We start from the raw sequence: 25,680 nt of genomic DNA on the forward strand, positions 1-25,680 counted from the left end.
GGAGCCGCGTGTGTACGAGGTGTACGGAGCGGAGCCGCGTGTGTACGAGGTGTACGGAGCATAGCTGCGTGTGTACAAGGTGTACGGAGCAGAGCCGTGTGTGTGTACGAGGTGTACGGAGTGGAGCCGTGTGTGTACGAGGTGTACGGAGCAGAGCCATGTGTGTTCGAGGTGCACGGAGAGGAGCCGTGTGTGTACGGAGTGGAGCCGTGTGTGTACGAGGTGTACGGAGCAGAGCTGCGTGTGTACGAGGTGTACGCAGCGGAGCCGTGTGTGTGTACGAGGTGTACGGAGCAGAGCCATGTGTGTTCGAGGTGCACGGAGTGGAGCCGTGTGTGTACGGAGTGGAGCCGTGTGTGTACGAGGTGTACGGAGCGGAGCCACGTGTGTAGGAGGTGCACGGAGAGGAGCCGTGTGTGTACGGAGTGGAGCCGCGTGTGTACGAGGTGTACGGAGCATAGCTGCGTGTGTACGAGGTGTATGGAGCGGAGCCGTGTGTACGAGGTGTACGGAGCGGAGCCGTGTGTGTACGAGGTGTATTGTAAAAACATGAAATATTATTAATACATCTAGCTATCAAACCCATTATAATAGGACATATTGAGTATATATGCTGACAGTCCTGTGTATATTGGAGGCTTACATCATGTGTACAGCAGAATCTCTCTATATAGTTTTAAACAGCTGCATATATAACATGACACTTCTCGGGGGTCAACCTGCAGCATGCGAGATGCATAGAAGACCCACCATGGTAGGCTGGCAGGCCTACAGTGTATCATCCTTGCCTATCCATTCAGGATCCAGGGAAAGATGAATGAAGACTTCTACTGATTTAGTAAAGAAATTGACTTTCTTTAACTCCTCACATAAGCTAATGAAGAATATTGTTTTCTTTTTCTGTAATTAATCAACTCTTCTATATTTGTCAATTATTTTTACTCAATATAAAATACATTATTTATTTTTACATTTTTGAAGTCTATTGATTCGTATATCTCATCGCGTATATAAAGAAAAATATATTTAAGGGATATATATTTTTTACAATGGCGAGTCAGCTTAATTGATTGACAGCTGTTTTTCCCATTTTGGCCTGTGTGGTCATTTTTCATTTTTACGCTGGCTACTGCCGTTTTTTTGTTGTTTTTTGTCTCATTTCCCTAACCTAACCTTTTGTACAAAAAGGGGGGGCAGTGCTGATGAATAACAAACTTGTCCAAAAGCCTCAGGGAATAGCACAAAACGAGAATCTAAAAATACGGATGAGTTTTCAAATCGCATGAGTTTGTTTAAATGAAGTTTGAAGAGTTCGCAAAGTTATGGAAGATCATCCTTTGACGTGTCTTTGGAGGAAAAAGGATAAGTCAGTCCATAAGAAGAGTTAAGTCACAAAAGAGTTCAGTCAAGGTAAGACAATGGATTTTATCTTCCTTTTCTAAACAAAGTAAACTACAGTTCACATACTCAGATATTTCTAATATAGAGGAGCTCTGAGTAAGCCTTTATGGGAAATGTGAACTTGAGAATTCACGTGTAGAACGTGCAATGTCTTTTAATAGAGAGAAACAGAAAATTAGGAATGTCTGTCATTTGGTCCACGAATTTCACAAGTTAGTGTTAGAGAAATTCAAAAATTGTGCAACCGTACCTGATGAAAATCGTCCCCAAGATGGCTACAAACATTTGCTGTCCGTTGAAGGTGATTTTAAGGACCCCGGAATTGATGCCGGAAAAGATGGTGGTGAGGCAGGAAATTACATAGAGGAGCCAGAAGGGGGAGGAACCAGAGAAGGACACATGCAGAGAGAAGTCAGAGAAGGGGGAGGAGCCAGAGAAGGACACGTGCAGAGAGGAGAAAATGGCGATAGTCAGTTTCTAAAAATAGAACAGGCTAAGCTAGGAAATAACCTCAGAAAGAACCTTTTGGATTTATACAAATTAATTCCTGCATATGATTAGAGATGAGCCACCCCCCTAGCGTTCGAGTTCGGTTCGGTTCGAACCCCATTGAAAACAATGGGAGGCAAACACAAACACATAAAAACACATTATACATGTAGACATACAGTTAATAAACATTGCCATAACACTTGCAGGTCCCCGCGACGCGTCCTGCACTCTGTCTCCCGCCGCTTTTCCTTCCAATAATCGCTGCATCCTCCCGGTAACCAGCACTGATGATAGGACCTATCGTGACGTCAAAATAGCATGTGACCAGTAACGTGTCTATTATCTCATTGGCTACAGACTGGTCACATGGCTATGACATCATGCTAGGTCCTGTCAGTGCATCTCTCCGGTACGCGGTGCTCGTTTGAGCATGTCCGTGTACCGGCGAAATGCTCTGGCACATGGTCGACTCCCCGTTCCTGCATGTGGGCGCTCTTTACAGAATCAGCCCACATGCAGGGACTAGCTGTCACAGCCGGTAAATTGCGGCACCGGGAGTCACGTGATCGGAGCACCGTTGCTATGGTAACCCGCCTGTCAGCGGTGTCATCACCGCTTACAGCACGCAGCTTCTGCTCACTCACTGAGTGAATAGACTGCACGGGGAGCAGCAGCGTTCTTCCTCCCATGCTGTGCTGCCTGATGTAGCAGAGCTGCATGGGTTGAAGGAGAAAGAACACAGAAGACCATGGATCGTGGAGGGCTGGCAGGGAGTAATAAACATGGAGTCTCTAAGTGTCTGTGTATTTATTTCTATTAAAGTGTTTTTTCTCTGTGTGGCTTTTTTTTAACCCTTTATTGGAGATTCTTAATGGCCAGGTCAAACTTGCCTGACATTAAGAATCTCTGGCTTAATACTAGCTAGTAAAACAAAGCTAGTATTAACTCATTATTACCCAGCAATCCACCCGGCTTCAGGGCTGCTGGTAGAGTTGGATACAGCGCCAGATGATGGCACTTCTATGAAAGCGCAATTTTTTGGGGCGGCTGCGGACTGCAATTTGCAGCAGAGAGGCCTAGAAAGGTTGGGCTAACCTGTGGGTTCCAATCCCCAGCTGCAATAAATGTACCTGGCTGGACACAAAAATGGGGCGAAGCCCACGTCGTTTTTTTTTTATAATTATTTCATGAAATTCATGAAATAATTAAAAAAGGGCTTCCCTATATTTTTAGTTCCCAGCCAGGTACAAATAGGCAGCTGGGGGTTGGGGGCAGCCTGTACCTGCCTGCTGTACCTGGCTAGAATACAAAAATATGGCGAAGCTCATGTCATTTTCTTTTTAGTTTTTTGGCAAAAAAAAATGCTTCCCTGGATTTTCCATTGCCAGTGAAGGTAACACCAAGCAGTGGGGGTTAGCAGCCAGTGGCTGCTTGGATTACCCTTAGCTAGCAATACAAAAAATGCAGCAGGAGCCCATATGTTTTTTTTTTTAATTATTTATTTAAAGAACTAAAAAAAAAAATGCCTTCCCTGTATTTTGATTGCCTGACATCACAGTGCTGTTAACCTAAATCATTAAAAAAAATGACGTAGCGCTCCGCGGTATTTTTAATTCTCAGCACAGAAAAAGCAGACAGCTACGGGTTGCCACCCCCATCTTCCTGGCGTTACCTTGGCTGGCAATCAAAATGCAGGGAAGCCCATTAATTTTTTTATTTAAAAAAATAGTTAAAAAAAAATTGAGATGGGGTCCCCCCATTTTTGATATCCAGCCAGTAAAGCAGACGGCTGTAGCCTGAAAGCCACAGCTGGCAGCTTTAACTTGGTTGGTGATCCAATGTGGAGGTCACCCCAGGCTCTTTTTTTATAATTATTTTATAAATAATAATAATTACAAAAAAAAAATTAGGGTCCCCCCCAAATTGGATCACCAGCCAAGGGAAAGCGGACAGCTGTGGTCTGGCATTCTCAGGCTGGGAAGGTCCATAGTTATTGGCCCTTCACAGCCTAAAAAAAGCAGGCCGCAGGCGCCCCAGAAGTGGCGCATCCACTAGATGTGCCAATCTTGGTGCTTCGCTCCAGCTCATCCCGTTGCGCTGGTGCGGTGGCAAACGCGGTAATATATGGGGTTAATACTAGATGTGTAATGTCACCTGGCATCAAGCCCTGGGGTTCGTGATGTCAGGGGTCTATCAGATACCCGACATCACCAACCCAGTCAGTAATAAAAAAGAAAATAGACGACAAACACATTTTTATTGGAAAAAACGCTCCCCAACACATTCCCTCTTTCACCAATTTATTAGAAAGAAAAACAAATCCAGGTCTGTTGTAATCCAAGGGGGTCCCATGACGATTCATACCATAGTCAATGTCCCAGTCAATGAAGAACAAAATGTTCCATATTGGCTGGGAGAGCAATGCAGTGACCTGAGCTCAACATCAATAGGTCAGCCCAGGTCACTATAGGGCATGCCAAGTGCTGCTGTCAGGAGGATAGCAGGTACATTACCTGCGGTGACGATCTCCTGCGCTCCTGACAGCAGAGCTGTCACTGAGTTTAATGACCGCCGCCTTCACAAACCAAGTATCGCGGGTGCCTGTGATGTCACCGGTAGTGACAGTCTCGGGTCGGCAGCAAAAGGAGAAGTGACAAGCGGTGGCCATGGAGGACAAGGACAGCACTGGCGTCGGGAGGGCAGGACTTCGTCACCGCAGGTAAGGAACTTCACTAACCTCCTGACGGCAGCGCTTGTCATGCCCATGCCTGCTGTCACTGCAGTGTGGGCAGCTACGGACACCGTACAGTGCGGGCAGCTGCGGACACTGCAGTGTGGGCAGCTGCGGACACCGTACAGTGCGGGCATATGCTGACACTGCAGTGACAGCAGCCGCGGACACCGTACAGTGCGGGCATATGCTGACACTGCAGTGACAGCAGCCGCGAACACCGTACAGTGCGGGCATATGCTGACACTGCAGTGACAGCAGCCACGGACACCGTACAGTGCGGGCAGCTGCAAACACTGCTGAGCGGGCAGCCGCGGGGCTGGAGCTGGAGCGGGACACAGACTGCAGCGGCATCCGACGGAAGTCACACGGAAGTGCTTCTGTGTGGCTTTCGGGGATTTTTGCACACGTAACCAGGGTAAACATTGGTTTACTAACCAAAGCGCTTTGCTTGGATACCCGATATTTACCCTGGTTACTAGCTTACCGCAGGCTGCCAGCGATGGCTCCCTGCACACGTAGCTGTAAAAAGCCACGCTTTTGGTGATCGAACCGTTCTCGAACGTAACTCAAACTGCCAAACTTTTAGCAAATATTTTGAGTTTGTCGAACGTCTCGAACACCCCCTAAAATCACTTGAACATGAAATTGGTGAACCTCGAACATCGCTCATCTCTACATATGATCCCAAGATACATGTGTGCAGAAATTCAGAAATATTTGGAAGTTTTGTTGAAAAGTTCAATTTAACCAATAATGAGAAAACTCAGATATTCCATATGTGTATACCACAACAATTTTTCAGACAGCTGGCATTAAGAAAGTCTTATGACAATGAGACATTTGATTGTCCAAATGATAATGATATCAATAGGCTGAGGAATCTGATTTCTTGTGAAAGAAATGAAGATAGTCCAAATTATGAGATGATGAAGAAATTACAAATTGAACAGAATGAAGGTACGTTTTCATTTATGTCTGTTTTTGAACGTTTATATAGGGAGGTCATTTCTAATGTCAAATCAAATTCTTTGATTTATACATTCGTAAAGAAATTTAAGTTTCTGGATGCTAAAACCTGTGCTATTGCATTACAGAAAAGGTCCCTATTCGAATGTACCAAATTTATCGACTTTGTTAGAAATCACTAAATTCAATTAAAACAGAAATTAATTAATGCCGTAAAACCAAAACCAAAAAAGGAGAAATTCTATGAAAAACCAACATTGTATCCCAGATCAAAATATTCTTGTGACAAAATTTATGAAATTCGTAGGAAATTGCATGTACATTACAAATCATACAATCCGCTTCAATTATTATCAAAAAATCCTTTTTCACAGGAAAAACCCTCTCTTTCCTTGTCTCCAATGAAGGAGAGAATTGTCACAAGATCTGATACTGATGATCTCAGACAAGTTATTTTTAAAAGTTTTGACAGACAGAAACAGGTGATGGATTCTCCTCTGTCTCAAGTAAAGAAAACAGCGGAGTTACGAAATATTTTCAGAAATTCCAACAGTTTGAAAATGATCATAATAGATCAAATCTTTAAAGAAAAAAATGAGGTTTGATCTTTAGTTGGGTAAAGGGGATTTCTGAATAAATTAAATATGGTGATATTTGATATTTATTATTATTCATATACAGTGTATACATGTAATACATACTTTCTATAGATTTATCTATATAGTATATTGTATACTTAAAATTAGTGATAGTAAAATCAAAGTTATATTTTCATTTAGTTTAAGAAATTATAGTTTAATTTTATAAATAATAAATTTCATCTCTGTATATGAATAATATTTAAAATTTAATAACAAGGAATAAGTATAACTTATTTTAAGTGTTTCATTTTTTTATCATAAATATGATAATAATTTTATTCTTTTATTTTCCTCAGAATTTCTCAGTAAAGCAGATTGATGAAATATTATTTTTTTTATTTATAAATTTATTATTATCCTCAAACAGGTAAAATATATCTTATATTGTTTAAGGCTAATTACAAAAGCATGCTAAATTATTGTTATTTTCTCAGGAGGAAGATCCTCTGTTTTTTAACAATTTTTTTTAGCAATATGAATACATATATCTTTCTTAGTACTATTTATAATGTAACTAATATGTGTAACCTGAGTTTTTTGAGTGGACTACTTACACGCGTATTGTTGCTGATGGAATGTTCTTTGCATCTTTGTACTTGAGCTAATAATATGTGACTGTCATGTGGCCAAAAGTACAGTATCTGTGTTACTCATGTATACGTGATAAATGTAATTCGTATATTTAAAGAAGTACTTCAAATTAATTATCATATCTTTGAAATGCGCATAAATAATAATAGAAAATCAAAAGGAATATGTGATTGTCAATATCTTGTATGTGGATAGTCCTGTATATACATGTGAGGCAGTCTAATTGACTGAACAGCTGTTGACTGAAATTCTATCCAGAAAAGTCTTTGAAGCGTCAAAAGAAAAAAAAAGGAAAACCTTTTTAACTTCTAGGCTATATATATATATGTATATATATATATATATATATATATATATATATATATGTATATGTAATATTATTTAGAATAAAATAAGTTTAAAGTACATAAGTGTAAATAATGAAAGACTTTATACAGAATATATCTTATTCATATACATATTTCTTTAGTATAGATGTGTGTCATGACCCATATCAAAGGTTTACGCCAAAGACTTATTTTAGAAAAGTATTTCCAATGTCTTTACTTTTATAGTTTTGTGTTATTTATTTTACTGATACACAGATTGGTAAACATTTTCTTTTCAAATATAGAAGTAATATAAAGTTTATCCTGAAGATTTACAACATACATTTTAATTTAATTTAATATTGATATATTATTTTTTTTCATAACATCATATTTTATGATATTAGAAGAAAAAAGGTTTTGTTCCTAATTACATATTTATATTTGATTAATATACATGTCTACACAATATTTTAATAATCAATATTAATCAGGTACAAAGAATAATTATTCGGTGTAAAAAAAAATAAAAAATTGAAGTATGGTGATCACAATGCATTTATATACTAAAGAAGAGTATTATCTGGAAAAAATTACATGACTTCATTATATTTTATAATTTGATGATAAGCCAGGAATGGGAATCATATAAGAAATTGGTAATATTAAAGTTATGTGTTTATCATGGACATAAGTGTCATATTCATAGAAGGCCTTATTTTTATTCCAAATTTTATCTTTTATTTTTATTCCGATTTTCATTTTTCCTTTTTATTCCTATTTTTATTTTGATTATTTTTATTCAATATTTGAATTTTTAATCAAAATTTTAATTCTACAATTTTTATTTTTTCCTTCTAATTTTTTAATATCTTAAGAAAACACTTCAATAATATTTAATATAAGAATATTACTTTATTAACTATGAATCACATTAAAACAAAAAGTTCCAATTTTTGGTAGAAAAGAACACTTCATTTACCGATATATACATTCATTTACTTTCTAGTAATACATTATTCTTATATTAGTATGTTTACGCAATAAGGATGAAATATTGGTTATAGTTACACAGTTTCTTATATAGTAGGTTATTTAATAAATAATAGACAAATCGAATAAATTAAATTAGAGTAATAAAGATGGAAGATCAAGGTACATCTAGGTTTACCTTCCTACATCAATATATTTTTTAATCAATAATAATAATTTATAATGAGTAATATTGTGTTTTGATGGAATCATCCAGTCTTTTCTTAAAGGCTGTTTTATAGATTGTCAATTATTACCCCTTTGGTTTAGCATTTTACAAATGATCTAACTAAATAAGTCACACTGTTGCCTTTCATATTTATAATATGGTACATATTATAGGCACATATTATATTATTTCATATTTAGTATTACATTTTGTTTACATTGAAACACATTGCCACCTATGGGTTGGAAAAGTAATTACACCAATAATGTAAAAAGTTATTACATGAAAATACTATCGTCTATACCATTATGCAGTATTATTTCATCATTCTAAGTATCAATTATATTAATACTTTTACGACAATAATAATGACATGGTATTATAATATTAGATTTATGATATGCCATGACATTTATTAGTGGTAGTACTATTACCATATTTTGGTATTTAGATAGGAAATTAAGTCTTCAATCAAGATTACAGAAAAATAAAAGACTTTTACTATTTTTAAAAAAAAAGTCAAAAGTGATTCTACAAAAAGTTGCAAAAGCTGAAACCTAAAAGTCCAAAAGGTAAGGTTTCAAATAAGACTGTGTCAATTACAATACACTGATTGCTTCTGGACTGCAGCAGGACGGTGATCTTATGATGTCAGGATGGACAATGTTATAAAAAGTCTGTTTTGTTATCATTTCCAAACCTTCAAAATGCGTTGTCAAGAAGCTGCAACCCTGACACATGTTCTGTGCATTAAGATTTAACCACACTTACCAAGGAGAGCAAGAAAGTGTTAAAGTTAACCCCTGTCATGCTGACCAAAAAATGTCTCATCATCTGTTCCAGGAATGACAACAGGCAGCGCAGAGGATCCAAGGTGACTACAGTAATGTAAATTTCACTGCACAGATATCAAAGGCTTATGCTATTCTTCTACACTTATGAACTGTGTTTTATCAACATTGATTATGGAGTTTGATTTAAATATATGGACTCTGCAATAAAGAATAAAGTTTATGGATCTAACAATTATAAATGCAATATTGGACTGTATTAAATCAATAACCATTCATCTTTTATCAAAGGATCTATTTCAAAAGACTGTGATTATGCCAGATTACATCGGATATAAGAAGACATCATCCCAGAGGACATCAGATGATGATCGGATCTTTTTTGCAACTTTTTAGTTTTAGGAAAGTATAATTATGTATTTTATATGATTATCAGTCACGGCCTACCATAACATGAATCCACATTATTATATTGTTGAACATACAACATGAATAATGCAAATTGATTATTATTATTTTCATCATTATCATTGATATTAATCCACTATCGCCAAAGAAGGAAAGAAGATCTGTTATTTCAATGATGTATTAATTTATTTTGGGGGTTTCATTAATAATAATTTACCCGCCTCAAGGGGGAATTGTAAAAACATTAAAATTAATACATCTAGTTATCAAACACTTTATAATAGGACATATTCAGTATATATGCTGACAGTCCAGTCTATATTGGAGGGCATAACTTATTGATAACAGTACTTATAGAAATTAATATTTTGACTCTGTATTGAATATAGATAGATGCTGCCATTGAATATATATAGACTATCTGGAAACGTCCAGAGGCTTACATCATGCATTCAGCAGAATCTCCCTATATGGTTTTGAACAGCTGCATATATAACATGACACATGATGGGAGGGGAACTCTTGCTCCGGAGAGTCGAACTACTCACATGTCGAAGCTGCTGGGAGCCTGAACCATCCACCCATCCAAGATGAAGCAACACATGCTGTCAGGCCTACAGTATATCACGCTTGCCTATCCATTCATGAACCTGGGAAAGATGAATGAAGACTTCTATTGATTTAGTAAAGATATGGACTATTATTAACTCCTCACGTAAACTAACGAAGAATATTGTTTTCCTTCTCTGTAATTAATCAACTCTTCTATTTTTAGTCAATCATTTTTACTCAATATAAATACATTATTTATTTTTACATTTTTGAAGTCTATCGGTTCTTATATCTCATCGCGTATATAAAGAAAAATATATTTAAGGGATATATTTTAAACAAAGACACCATGCCAGATGACATCAGATATAAGAAGACCAAGATATCGCATGTGCGCTGGGGGCGGGTATTATCGCAATCGGCATCGCTAGTGATGTCGCAGCGTGCAAAGTACCCCTTAGACACGGCACGGAGTACAAGTACCTGTGCAAAGAGGCTTTTCGCACTAAGTGTGGGAGCATGCGCTGTAGCCCGAACTGAGGACTTAACCTCAAGAATGGCACAGTCAGGCTGAGCCTACTCACTAGGCGAAACACTGGACTTAGGCTGCGACTGGGGTAAATCGGCACATGCATGCTCTGTAGCCGCCTCTCCACACTTAGACGTGGAGGAGAAAGCAGCCAGCTGGGCAACCCGAGGCACAGCCCAAAATGGCAGCTGACGCCTGGGCGCAACTGGAACCGCAGCAGGCTGCTTGCGTTTACGGCGGCACCGATTCGTAACAACAAATACCAGTCAAAATAACATGTGTACTTCTTCCCGTGGATAATCTGATATGATCCCTTTTTTCACGGACACGACCATCTGTAACAAATGTAGATGAGGCACCAAAACAGCATCTGCTTCAATGGATCTCAAGTGCTCCATAAAGTGGCCTCTCCACCTCAAGTTCAATATCCTAAATACTGCATTCCTCTGTGGTGTCAACCCAATCGCACTTGCTTCCTAACAGCTCTCAAGTTTCCAACAGCCCTGCTGAGTATGGGGTAACAGAGATGGTTGAGTCTGCAGAGCTGTTCAGTCACACTATAGCCTGGGAATCAGAGGTCTGCTCCAAAGCTGCAGTGAGTACAGACAAGGAAGTTATTATTATTATTTTTATTTATTTATAGAGCACCATTGATTCCATGGTGCTGTACATGAGAAGGGGGTTACATACAGAATACATATACAAGTAACAATAGACAGACTGGGACAGAGGGAAGAGGGCCCTGCCCTTGCGGGATTACATTCTAAAGGATTTTGGGGAGGAGATAGTAGGTGGGGTGGAGGTTGGGCGGCAGCTTTGCACGGTGGTGGGGTCATTGAAGGTTATAGTCATTTCTGAATAGATGAGTTTTCAGTTTCCATTTGAAGCTTGCGGGTGTAGCAGATAATATGACATGTGTTGAGGCAGCGAGTTCCAGGAAACAGGGGAAATGATCTGCACAAATGCCCAGAAGCTTTGTGAGTTGGATCCAGGCCCCGATGAAGAAGGTGCTGAGCATAATGTACACCCTCATTTCCAAACAGTAAATCCTCCTAGTGGAGACAACGGGGAACATGATGAGGAGACTCAGATACCTGATTGGAATGACAACTTTACTATTCGGTCAGGGCAGGAAGAGGTTGTCTCAGAGGACTCAGGACGAGGGGAATGAAAACACACAGAGTGAGGATGAGGTTGGAGACCCCACTTACTGTCAAACCAAAGTCACCCAGTCGATGAGGTCAGCAGAGGAGGTGGAGGAGGATGCTACCGACGACGAGGTTACGTTGTGTCTTCCCGTTCAGAGACAAAGTACTGGAAGCACGTCAACAACTGAATCCTCGGCCACAACTCTGTCTCTGAGCAGAAGTCGTGGTGGCTCTGCAGGTCACATGGGCTCTAAGCCTTTCCTAGCCTGGGGATTTTTGACATCGCAAAGGATCACCCAAGTCAGGAAATCTGTAAGATTTGTCACCAATCTCTAAGTAGAGGCCAAAAACTCACTACTTATAGTACTTCGTCCATGAAGTGTCACATGTGTCACATGAATTGATAGCGTGAGGATGTATTGATCAGCTTTATCCACTGTCAATGCAACATGCTTATTTGCCATTCATTGCATGCATTGTTGCAGACTACACACAAGGGGCTGCTGTTTTTTGCATCTGCCTTTGTCTGTTTGGTCACTATAGCAATAGCAAAACGATCTTCGGGTGTGGACTTGGAGATGCTGTCTATGAACAGAAGGAAAAGCTAAAGGTGTGTTTTACTGCAAGGAGCCACCGCGGCAACACTTTTGTCAATTGTGAGGGGAGTCGTGTTGGAGTTTGGTGAGGAGGACCTTAACGCCTGTGAGCAGCATCCTGTGCCACAGACCGACATTCTTGTGTGCTGTCTATACTGTTTACCATGAGAGGAGCGTAAAGTCTGTATTTATGGCAAATGTAAACTCCAGTACCCGGGTACGGTAGGCTGGGCCCAGACAGTAATGCGTGCACGCAACACTTTGTTTTATTAGCAAAACACATATCTGTTCTGGTTAGGCCAACTATATAGACAATAAGACTTGCTGCCTCTGCACTGTCAAATTGTCACTTACAGTTTAAATCATAGAGGGACAGCGACACATGTTTGCATTGACTGTTGCTTTACAAGATTTCCATGACTGTGTTGCTGAGCTGTGTGGTTTGCATTCACACTGTTATCATCTGCCTTATCTGTGAGGCTTCAGCTAACAAGGGTATTCAGGGGGGGAATGGGTTTTGTCTATGTTTAGGTAGATAAGTTGTAAGCTCTTGTGATGCGCCACTGGTAAGTTGTGTTTGCACAAACACACACAAACACACAATTACTCCTGCTACGCTGAGGGATTACCAGGTAGTAGGCAACTGAATAGATTGTTATATTCTTTCAGTTTTATGCATGGTTCTTATTGTTTGTTTTGGGAAGGTTAAACAATCATTTAATCAACCCAACTGCCTATAGTCCTTTTCCTGTTGCGTGGTTTTGCTGCATACTGGGGAGCCTACCCTGTATACGACTTTAAATAAAGCATAAGTCGCAATGGGAATTTCACTGTGCTACAATGCGGCCTAGTGGGGCAGTGCAACCACCGCCTGCCCCATCAAGTGCATCTGCGTGCTCTTCATCCTCTGTGACTGTGGGGACAGCAGTCACACATGGTTTTTCACGCTGAACTTTCACCCCTTTACCCGCAACAGGGAGTGTGATTGGCAGGTCGTCAGTTGTTTTGGAAGTGGAAACAGATGGTATTGTTGAGCTCTGTCAGACATCGAGAGAACCACCATTGGATGAAGGCAACATTATATCCACGCCTGCACCTTCGTCACAGATTGGCTGGACTACCTGCAGTTAATAATTGTGTAGTACAAAAGGAGAGGAGTGTAGAATGCACGTGTTGTACCTTGCTTGGCAGCAAAGGAACACTAAGGTAGTATCCCAGACAATTGTAGTATGCCACTAAAAGTGTCAGCACTTTTGTAAATTAAAATTGCGTAGCAGAAATGGAGGAGTGTAGAATGCACATGTGGTGTACCTTGCTTGGCAGCAAAGGAACACTAACTGAGTGTTCCACACACTTTTAGGATGGCAGAAAAAGTGTCAGCTTTTTGGGCAAATAAAATAGCATGGCAAAAGTGGGCAGGTGGGTACAGTGCCCGGGTTCTGTGGGTCAGTGGACAGGAAAGGTATACTAAGTTACTATTCCAGACACTTTTAGGATGGCAGAAAAAGTGTCAGCTCTTTGGGCAAATAAAATAGCGTGGCAAAAGTGGGCAGGTGGGTACAATGCCCGGGTTCTGTGGGTCAGTGGACAGGAAACGAATACTAAGTTACTATTTCAGACACTTTTAGGATGGCAGAAAAAGTGTCAGCTCTTTGGGCAAATAAAATAGCTATGGACCCGTGAAAGCACCCCTAGAGGTGCGAAACGGTACCGTCGTCCTTGTGCTCCGCTCCCCCTGCTCCCTCATGTCTGTATCACCTGTCTGCAAAAAATAAAAATAAAATAGATTTCTTGACACCGCAGAGTGCTGCCAAAACTTCTCTTTTTTATGATATTAGGACTTACTCTGGCTTCTTGGCATATAGCACCACGGTAGTTCAGGACTTCCACTTGCCGTCAGCTGTTTTTTTTCAGCCAAGTCCAATGTGAGGATACAGCAGCTGATCTGCACTTCAAGCACCCACAAGACGGGCTCTACATGGAATTGAGCCAAAGGACTTTATTGCAGCATTTTCCACAGAGTGGTAAGCAGTGCAGTGCACAACTTCTGTTTTTTTCTTCTATTTTATCACTTTTTGATGGCAGAAAAAGTGTCAGCTCTTTGGGCAAATAAAATTGCGTTGCAAAAGTGGGCAGGTGGGTACAGTGCCTGGGTTCTGTGGGTACCAGGACAGGAAAGGAAGCGTCACTTTCTATCCCTCCTAATGATGAGGTACACAGACGCTGTTATCTAAAGCTGTACACAGCGTTTGCACGGACCTGCCTAGCAGCTATGGCTATGAACGCCTGGAAAGCAGCCCTGAAATAACCAGCAGTCCCTAATCCCTACAGCGCTGTGTTGCTTGCACTATGTCTATAGCGCACACAGCAGGATTGGCGGCAGCAGCGTGAGAGGTGACTGTCACCCACACGCAGCAGGCAGATAATGGCGGCGACAGGGAAAATGGCCGTATTTATAATGCAAGGACATGTGACATTCACAGCCTATGACACATGCACTTGCTTGTCTGGCAAAAATGCACTTAGCTGTGTGTGTGTCTGTGATTGGCTGACATCCTGGACCGCCCCACTGCACGCACGCTTAGGAAAAAAAAAAAGGCGATCGGCATTTTCTCAGCACCACAGATCTAAACCGCGTCCCCCCGCACACTATACGCTGAAATTTGATAATTGCGTGAATCACAGTGACTCACACTATTACAATGAAAAGCCAGCTAATAACTAGCTAGGCTTTTTGCTGATCGAACCGTTATTGAACGTAACTCGAGCTATCGAGCTTTTAGGAAAAAGCTCGCGTTCGAGTTCGATCTCGAGCACCCTGAAAAAATCACTCGAACATGAAATTGGCGAACCTCGAACATCGTTCAACTCTACATACAACATGAATAATGAAAATTAATATTATTTTCATCATTATTATTGACATTAATCCACTATTCCAAAGAAGGAAAGAAGATATGTTATCTTAATGATATATTAATTTATTTGGAGGGTTTCATGTAAATTTTCCCTCCACAGGAGGAATTGTAAAAAGTTCACATTTATCAAATAATTTATAATATAAGACATCCAGATAATAGATGTACAGATGGTAGAATTTACTGATGACATAATTTATAGAATAATTAATATTTTGAGTCTGTAATGAGTATATATATATATATATATATATATATATATATATATATATATATGCTGACATAGTCTTGTCTGTAGCATTACATCATGTGTACGGTAGGTTTTCTTTATATGTGCATTGACAGCTGCATTAGAAATCTATATATATCATACCATATGATATTCACGTACTTTTTTTGGGGGGAAAGAGCCTACTCGGGGGGTGGGGGAGGGTGTCTGCGAGAGGACACATGTCGAAGCTGCTGCAGCCTGATCCATCCACCCATCTAGGATAAAGCGCGGATGATGAAGAAACGTATTTCTACAGAGTTAGTAAAGAAATGGACTATTATTGAACTCCTCATGTAAGCTAATGAAGAATACTATTTTTCATTTCTGTAACTTAACTAATGAACTGTTCTATTTTTGTCAATCATTTTTACTCAATATAAAATACTGTACATCTATTTATTTTTACATTTTTGAAGTCTATTTCTCATACGTCTTATCACATATCTAAAGAAAAATATATGTAGGACATTTATTTTTAACAACCGGCGCCTCTCCCCCGCCGCTGATGCTACTGTCTCCAATGACACCCCCATGCTCTCCCCCCCTGGCCTGTCACCTGTCGGCCTGTGTGAGTAGTGTACCGCCCTCCCGCTCTCCTTGCCGCAGCAGGCGTGCATGCAAAGCATTGTGTGTGCGTGCGTGGCAGAGCATGGTGTGTGCGTGGCAGAGCATTGTGAGATTATGCGTGGTAGAGCATTGTGCATGCATGCATGGCAGAGCATTGTGCATGCATGCATGGCAGAGCATTGTGCATGCGTGCATGGCAGAGCATTGTGTGTGCATGCGTGGCAGAGCATTGTGTGTGTGCGGCAGCGCATTTTGTGTGCGTGCGTTTAGCAGAGCATTGTTTGTGCATGTGTGTCAGAGCATTGTGTGTGTGCCTGCGTGGCAGAGCATTGTGTGTGTGTTTGGGGCAGAGCATTGTGTGTGTGCGTGTGGCAGAGCATTGTCTGTGTGCGTGGCAGAGCATTGTGCGTACGTGTGGCAGAGCATTGTGCGTGCTTGGCAGAGCATTGTGTGTGTGTGCGTGCATGCAGAGCATTGCGGGTGGGCGTGCGTACATGCAGAGCATTTTGTGCGTGCATGCATGCATGCAGAACATGGCGTGCGTGTGGCAGAGCATTGTGTGTGCATGCGTGTGGCAGAGCATTGTGGGTGGGCGTGTGTACATGCAGAGCATTGCAGGCGTGCGTGCATGCAAAGCATTGCGTGCGTGCATGCAGAACATTTTGTGCGGGCACGAGTGTGGCAGAGCATTGTGTGTGCATGTGGCAGAGAATTGCGGGCGTGCATGTGGCAGAGCATTGCATGTGCGTGCGTGTGGCAGAGCATTGTGTGTGTGCATGCATGTGGCAGAGCACTGCGGGCGGCAGAGCATTGCGGGTGGTCGTGCATGTAGAGCATTGCGGGTGGTCGTGCATGCAGAGCATTGAATGTGTGCATGCAGAGCATTGCACCCTCATGCTGCTCAGTCACACACACAGTATATACACACTGTACACATGGTATATAGTATATACACACACAGTATATAGTATATACACACAGTACATGGTGTATAGTATATATACACGCTGGGTCCGCCTCCCTCACGCTGCTTGGTAACACACACAGTATATACACACGGTATACAGTACATACACACAGTATATACACACAGTACATAGTATATAGTATATACACATGCTGGCTCCGCCGCCCTCATGCTTGGTGCTTGGTCACACACACAGTATATACACAGTGTACACACACCCACACACACTGTGTGCATGCGTGTGGCAGAGCATTACGGGCGTGCATGTGACAGAATATTGCGGATGGGCATACATGCAGCAGAGCATTGCTGGTAGGGGGCGCGCAGAGCGTTATGTGGGGAGCACTATGTAGCTGTCCTTGGTGACACTTTAGACATTTGTGGTCACCAACAAAATGGCTCTGCACTGTGTCCCTAAACGTCATACTCGCTTATCCTTTTGGAAACACCCAGATTGGGAAGGGGAGCTGTGACATTACACACAGGAGAGCAGATTCTGCCCACTTTTACTGCAGCTGCAATGTGAGCTGTTTCTACAGTAGGATTTCAGTAGCTGCTCCCCCTAGTGTTTAAGAGTGGAAAATATCAAACTTTTTAATTTTTCTTTTTATATTTTGCTCAATTAAAAACAAATAATAATATTTAAACAAAACATTAAAACAATAATACTTTACATTTTTTCAGTTATTGAAATTTTTTTTGGGTACAACACCTTCCTTTTAAGATCTACTAGTTCTCGAAATGCTGCTCTGTGTATAACCCCGCCCACACCACTGATTGGCAGCTGTGCACAATGAGCATAGACAGAAAGCTGCCAATCAGGGGTGGGGACGGGGTTATACAGAGCTTATGGAGATGGAGATGGAGATACATGGCAGCAGTTTTACTAGTTCTCTAGTGATAATCCCCTAGCGATTATACAGTGATTTTATCAGAACTATAGCAAGCAGCCCAGTAAGTGACACATCATTGGAATCAGAGTCACTATCTTTATATTATTCAGATTTTTAATTATGAGGTAAATATTTAGTGACAGATCCCCATTAATTCAGAAAACCCCAGCATAGGTATCATAAATGTTACTTGCTCTTCACCGACTCTGAGTTACGCCAAATCTGTGATACTTTTCGAAGTTTGTGTGACAATTTTTTTGGCATAAAACTTTGATTGTCTTAACTTCCACATATCTAGGTGTCACGGGTGACAGACAGTCATGTGGTTTCTTGCCATCGACAGTCATAGTGTCTGGCTGCGCAGAATGTTCCCTGACTTTCCATCGTTCCTGCTGTCAGTATTTATTGGTATAGGTAGCTTTCCTGCTGGATTCATCACTCTTCCTTTTGGACCCAGCAGGAGCTCGACTTCCACCCAGCTGATGATTATCAGTATTCCCTTGGTGTTTAAATAGTCCCTTCCTTCCTTTAGATTGTGCTGGTGATATTTTCAGTTCCTTCAAGCCGAGGTTGCAAGCAGGTGGTTTGTTCTCCTCTGTATTGTTGCTGAAAGCTCTGCTGAACTTCTATCTGAGTTATCTAATGATAAGTAGTTCATGCTTTTCCCCGTGTCCACTTTGTGTTTCTATAGTTGTTTATTAGTGGGGTTGACGAAGAGCTCATCCCACCAGTTCCCTATTCATGGCCCAGCATTAGGGATACCTAGGGTCAGGTATCTGGCTTGGCGAATAGGTACGGAACCTATTTAGGGTGTTGATGGACCCCAGGGACCAGCAGTAGATTAAGTCAGGGGTCACAATCTTCCTAGACACAAGGTTTCCCTCCCATTCCCTTTCGCCATCCGCTTGGTACTTCCCTGTACCGAGCATGACACTAGGATGCAGTGTGATTCAATTCTCCCCTCACTATTTTTGTGTGAAATGTCTACAACTGTGCCTCAACTCCAGAGGTCCTGAGGCAAAATGATCACATCTAGACAATAGCTAAAGACAGGCATGAAGAATATATTGTATATTACAAGCATTTATTAACAAAACAACAAGGTTTGAAATGCAATTATATACAATGTGATATACTTCAAAGTTCCTATCTCCAATCTGGGGCTGCGCTTTTTAGTAAATAAAGCAGTGGACAACCTGAGATTAGTGAATTATCTAAATATAATCCAGTATCATAACCTTTCACAAATGTTCCTAAAGGCTCTCGAAATACCCAACTTACTAGCAAAGTTGAGTCCGAATTTCCATTTTGTGGGATCTCAGTGTGCAGAGCGGGATCCCACAAATATTTGCAGCTGCTCTAAGCACGAGACATTGCTCTCTCAACTAATCCAGTGCGGTCACATACTTTTTTAAGGTTTTACTGAACTGCTTAAGAAGGATGCCGCAGAGCTGGGGTCATAGAGCTCACTCTTTCACTGTGAGTGATCGCTGAGGGTTGTGGGATCTCACAACCTGTAAGTTTCTTTTGGGGGACATTAGAGACACTTCTTATAAAAATTGTCAGAGGAGTTTAGTGAAAGAGGGTGGTGCCTGAAACGGTCAGACAGATTCACAATAATTTGTGCCCTTTTATGATATGTGATTTTGACTATTGTACTTTTATTACTTTTACTATTTGTTAACCAATTACCATATTTTTCAGACTTAAAGAGACATTTCTACCCCACCAAAAAATGTGTAGGAAGGGAGGGGTGATGTCTCATAGTTCGAATGCCCTCGAATGAGGCTGAACGGGTAGCGGTGGAGGAGTAGGTCACAGGAGGCAGGAACCAGCGCCGCGGCTAACAATGTACCCAAAAATAGCGAAAGTGAATATTCACTGCTGCTCACTCCCATAATCCTGTCTACCTCTAGCCACTAAAGCCGGCATCGAGGGGTGGGAGGAATTGTAGGCATGGGGATCAGTGACTATTCATTCTCTTTAATAACAGGCACATGATAACCCAGCTGCCAACTTAATGCTGCGGCTGGGTGATCACGAGTGTCTGCTATTAGAGAATGAATAATCACTGCTCCCGAAGCCCATAATCTCGGGTGTGGGGAGCAGTGAACATTCCAGCAGCTGATGTTCGCGTGTAACTGCAGGTGTATGGCAGTGACGTCATGCGATGCGCCGCTTACACACTGAATTCACTTGCCAACATCAGAGACAACACCGCACACTGGGGGAGCAGAGAGATGGTGAGTATAATCATTTTTTTATGTCTGCAGTGTGATGAGGGACATGTATAGCAGGATGACAGCAGAACCAGACATATCATTGGTGGAACCTGCAGCCCAAGAGGTAAGGGGGCCCATTTTCACCTGTAAATATCAAGATAGGATCCTATATACCAGGATGAAAGCCATATACACCAGGATGAGAGACACATAACTGCAAGGGGCCCAGGATGGGGGTCATTAGTACAGAATTGCAGGATATTACCCCCTATAACAACGTCAGCAGAAGATCCCCCCCCCCATAATAGTCCATCATGACTACAGTTTTTCTTTACATTTTTTTCCTATTTTCCACCTCTAAAACCGAGATGTGTTTTATGGTCATAATAATACAGTAAGTTTAAAAAGAGAGAAAATGGTGCTTTCCATGACCAATTCTTACTTGAGCAATTGATTTTTGGATAAAACCTTTTGACGCACGGTACATCATGATGGCTTCTCCCATGTGACTCATCTGACAACAGGACCTGATTAATGATAACATTTGCCAAATTCCAAATGCAAGAATGGCTCCTCTACTGTGTGGGTTTTCTCATAGTCGACAAGAATTGATATACCATTTGAACATTTCAAATATTCACATGAAAGAGGTTCCTTCCCTGTGCGGCTTCTTCAAATGTTTAACGAGATCTGATTTCTGAGAATAACAATTTCCACAATCAGAACATAAAAATGGTTTATCCCGTGTGTGAAGTCTTCCATGGTCAACAAGAGTTGATTTCCTAGTGAAACATTTACCACATTCCAAGCATGAAAATGGCTTCTCCCCCGTATGAGATTTTTGATGCCAAACAAGAAGTGATTTCTGAATAAAACATTGCTCACATTCTGAACATGAAAATGGCTTCTCCCCGGTATGAGATCTTTGATGCACAACAAGTTGTGATTTCCAATTAAAACATTTCCCACACTCTGAACATGAAAGTGGTTTCTTCCCTGTGTGAGATCTTTCATGCACAACAAGTTGTGATTTCCAATTGAAACATTTCCCACACTCTGAACATGAAAATGGCTTCTTCCCTGTGTGACTTTTGTGATGCGAAATAAGATATGATTTCCTAGTAAAACATTTCCCACATTCTGAACATGAAAATGGCTTCGCCCCTGTGTGAATTCTTTGATGCTCAACAAGATCTGACTTCTGAATAAAACATTTCCCACATTCAAAGCATGAAAATGGCTTCTCCCCTGTATGAGATCTTTGATGTATAACAAGAGCTGTTTTCTGAATAAAACATTTCTCGCAGTATAAACATGAAAATGGCTTCTCCCCTGTGTGAATTTTCTGATGTCTCATAAGGGCTGAATTCCGAATAAAACATTTTCCACATTCTAAACATGAAAATGGCTTCTCCCCTGTGTGAGATCTTTGATGCACAACAAATTCTGATTTCCAAGTAAAACATTTCTCACATTGGGGGCATGAAAACGGCTTTTCATTTGTGTGAATTTTTTGATGGGCAACAAGATTTGATTTCCTGGTAAAACATTTCCCACACTCTGAACATGAAAATGCTTTTTCCCTTGTAGGAGTCGTTTCATGTTCCACATCCCTTCTGTAACTTTTATTTTGCTTACAATTCTGTGATAAATCGGAATTTTGGACTTGTTTGCAAAGATCTGATGATAGAGCTTTCCGAGGAAGGACTGGAGGTATATCTGGGACAACCGCATGCTCTTCATCTGTGATACTTTCATCATCTGTCATAAATTCTGAAGATATTAGATCTCCATCTGAACGCCCAATACAGTCATCTGCTAAAAATAAACACAATGTTATTATTTTTTAATGATATGATGTTGATAGTACATTTATTTTTTTAAACCTTAACATAATTAAATTAGGAAAAATGTATTCTGAATCTGTTGTCCAATTTCGATATCTAAAGGTCGCTTTACACGCTACAATATATCTTACGATGTGTCGGCGGGCTCACGTCGTAAGTGACGCACATCCGGCATTGTAAGTTACATTGTAGCATGTAACAGCTACGTGCGATTGCGATTGAACAGTAAAACCTTCATCGCATGCACGTCGTTCAATTCCTAAAAATTCAACGTCAGGTTGTTCATCATACCCGGGGTAACACACATCGCAGCGTGTGACACCCAGGGAAAGATGAACAGATCTTACCTAGGTCCCGCGGCTCCCGCCGGCAATGCGGAAGGAAGGAGGTAGGCGGGATGTTTACGTCCCGCTCATCTCCGCCCCTCCGCTTCTATTGGCCGACTGCCGCGTGACGTCGATGTGACACCGAACGTCCCTCCCACTCCAGGAAGTGGATGTTCGCCGTCCACATCGAGGTCGTATGGACGGGTAAGTACGTGTGACGGGGGATTATTCGTTTGTGCGACATGTTCAACAAATTGAACGTGCCGCACATACGATGGGGGCGGGTACAATCGCATACGATATCGTATGCTGGATCGTATTGTGTAAAGCAGGCTGAAGAGTTACATCTTCGATAATTCGGATCTCCCATTCCTAGCACCAGTTCTCTGGAATGTGTTACAGTAAATAATCTGATTGATTGTGACAATGTGACTGCAGGATAATGAGGGACAGGGGGCTCCTATACTGTCCCTCATGCTGGATTACCCCTGAAGATGGAGATGCCGGAGTCCCATGCCTTACTATTCTCCTGACCAGATCTAATCTGTTATCCCCCCGGGGAAGGAAGGGACAGGAATATGATGGATACACAGATTAAGACACATGGGAAACACAGATTAAGACAGACGGAACACATTGCAAACTCACAGAAATAAACAGTGAGAGACGAAAGCCCGCTTTACACGCTACAATATATCTTACGATGTGTCGGCGGGGTCACGTTGTAAGTGACGCACATCCGGCATCATAAGGTACATTGTAGTGTGTGACAGGTACGTGCGATTGCGATTTAACGTTAAAACGTTCATCGCATGCACGTCGTTCAATTCCTAAAAATTGAACGTCAGATTGTTCATAGTACCCGGGGTAGCACACATCGCTGTGTGTGACACCCCGGGAACGATGAACAGATCTTACCTGCGTCCTGCAGCTCCCGGCCAGCAATGCGGAAGGAAGGAGGTGGGTGGGATGTTTACGTCCCGCTCATCTCCGCCCCTCCGCTTCTATTGCCCGGCTGCCGCATGGCGTCGATGTGATGCCGAAGGTCCCTCCCACTCCAGGAAGTGGACATTCGCCGCCCACATCGAGGTCGTGACGGGGGGTTAATCGTTTGTGCGGCACATTCAACAAATTGAACGTGCCGTACATACGATGGGGGCAGTTACGATCGCATACGATATCGTATGCGAAATCGTAACATGTAAAGCAGGCTTTAGGAGAATAGCAAGAGCAGAAAGGCAGCAACAAAAAGACAACAAGGGTTAACACTACAACCACCCGTAAGTCTGGATCACAACACCTCACCAGACCAGTATAGGTAAACTTAAACTAGCATTAATGAAATAGTTCAGCGATACTTTCTCCTCTACAGCATGTGTTCAAAGACATTGTCAAATAGGACCTTAAGCAGTCCTATAATAGGCATATAAACAGTGGGGCCGCTAGGAGGATGGGGATATGAAATTGCTCAGTTTGCACTCCCTTTTCCCTAACGCCAGTTCAGCAAGCCAGCCTGTCTTCTGTTCAATTCATTTAGACTCCTGTAATTAAGAGACCTTGGGTTACATCATGTCACATGACTTTGAAGTCATCAAAGGTCCTTAATCAATCAACCTTAGAATACAACTGATAGGATCCCTAAGAGAGCGGGGTTCCTGAGAAATTGCACAGTTTGACTCCTTCCAACACTGGCCCTGAGAGTAACTAGGGCTTATTTTTTGAGCAGGGCTCATATTTCAAGCATTCTCCAAAAATCCCGTAAAATCATTATAGGTCTTATTTTTGGTGTAGGTCGTCTTTTCGGGGAAAAAGGGTATTCATAAACCCTCTGCAGGTCTTTGAGCTGCCTTCATAACAACATAGAGAAGGCACTAGAAACAAACAGAAGGAAAGACAATACATTTGAAAAAAAAAAAACAGAGCAGAAAGCCTAAAGATGTAAACACAAAATGAGTGCAGAAAGAAAATGAGTAGAGATTTCTTACAGCATAGAGCTGGAGGAAACACATCCTGAGGAACATCGGGATCTTCTTGTTTACAGTCCTGTGGGAGAAGAAGACGGGGACATCTCTCTGGTGTTGTCCTCTTACTGGATAGAGCTGGAGGAGACACATACAGGGACTGAATTCATTCCTTATATACAGATAATTATAGGCCGTGTGTATTTAGTCCTGTCTATTACCTGGTGATGTGAGGGGCTGGGGAACCCCCATCATGACGTCCTTGTACAGATCTTTGTGTCCTTCTAAATACTCCCACTCCTCCATGGAGAAATAGACGGTGACGTCCTGAGACCTTATAGGAACCTGACACATACAATGATACCATCACCCCCGATCCCTTCATAGCGTTACTGTATAATGTCCCAGCATTCCCAGCAGTGTCACCTCTCCAGTCAGCAGCTCAATCATCTTGTAGGTGAGTTCTAGGATCTTCTGGTCATTGATGTCCTCATGTATCGGGGGGTGAGGTGGAGGCCCCGTGATTGGGCTCAGGAGTCTTCCCCATCCCTCAGACACAGGGGCCTGACAGCGCTCACTAGAGGTCTTCTTCACTACTGTGTAATCCTGGTTATGGAGAGACTCAGTAATAAATCTCACTACAGACATTTCCAGAGTCCTCACCTCTCCAGTTCTGTCCATCTGTTATTCCCATAGATAAGAATGATGTAATGTGACGTCATCAGAATCTCTCACCTCTCCAGTAAGCCGGAAGAGGATCTCTAGGGTGAGGTGTAATATCCTCTCCGCCATCTTGTCCCTGTCCATATCCATCGTGAACAGAAAATTTTCTGAAACAGAAAAAAATCACTAAAAGGATCTGATATTATAAGGACCTGAATGGGAAGGAGATGAGCCGATATGTAACATTAATGGAGATAATAATGGAGGGAAGATATCATTTGTGTAGAAAAAAAAATTTCAACATGAAATGAAGTAGCAAAACCGACCCATAAAAGTATTGCACCTAAAAAGGGTATCAATGAAAAACTCAGCTCATGAAACAAAAACAAGTCCTCACTCAACTCCGATGTCGGAAAATGGAGACACAAACCGATTTTTTAATGTTTTGTTTTTTGTTTTTTTTTGGTTTTTTTTTACAAAAGTCTGATTTTTATTTACTCCTAGAGATGAGTGAACCTGAAGTTCGGTTTTCGGTACAAACTCAGACTTCTCCAAGATAGCAGAGTTCAGTTTTGGGTTCGGGAGCTTTACGTCTGCAAACCACTCTCGTGTGATCAGATGTATCGTATACCAAAAAATAAAACTGAAAAAATCCGCCCTCCCCTGTTAGTGATCTGTTTATGGCTG

At 41.4% G+C, this 25,680-nt stretch overlaps 1 protein-coding gene across 1 annotated transcript in view; it reads right to left on the reverse strand.

Moving 5' to 3' along the window:
• The window catches only part of LOC142313128 (uncharacterized), a 50,092-nt gene extending 25,408 nt beyond the window's left edge, over positions 1 to 24,684 (reverse strand). Inside the window, exons 1-3 of the mRNA XM_075352115.1 lie at positions 24,552 to 24,684; positions 24,355 to 24,468; positions 20,836 to 22,014 (exon numbers count right to left, since the gene is read on the reverse strand). Of these exons, the coding sequence (XP_075208230.1) occupies positions 20,836 to 22,014; positions 24,355 to 24,468; positions 24,552 to 24,684 (1,426 nt within the window). The remainder of the gene's footprint in view (positions 1 to 20,835; positions 22,015 to 24,354; positions 24,469 to 24,551) is intronic.
• Positions 24,685 to 25,680: the final 996 nt, after the last annotated feature.

This window comes from Anomaloglossus baeobatrachus, chromosome 5 (assembly GCF_048569485.1).
Source record: "Anomaloglossus baeobatrachus isolate aAnoBae1 chromosome 5, aAnoBae1.hap1, whole genome shotgun sequence".
Classification (NCBI taxonomy): Eukaryota; Metazoa; Chordata; class Amphibia; order Anura; family Aromobatidae; genus Anomaloglossus; species Anomaloglossus baeobatrachus.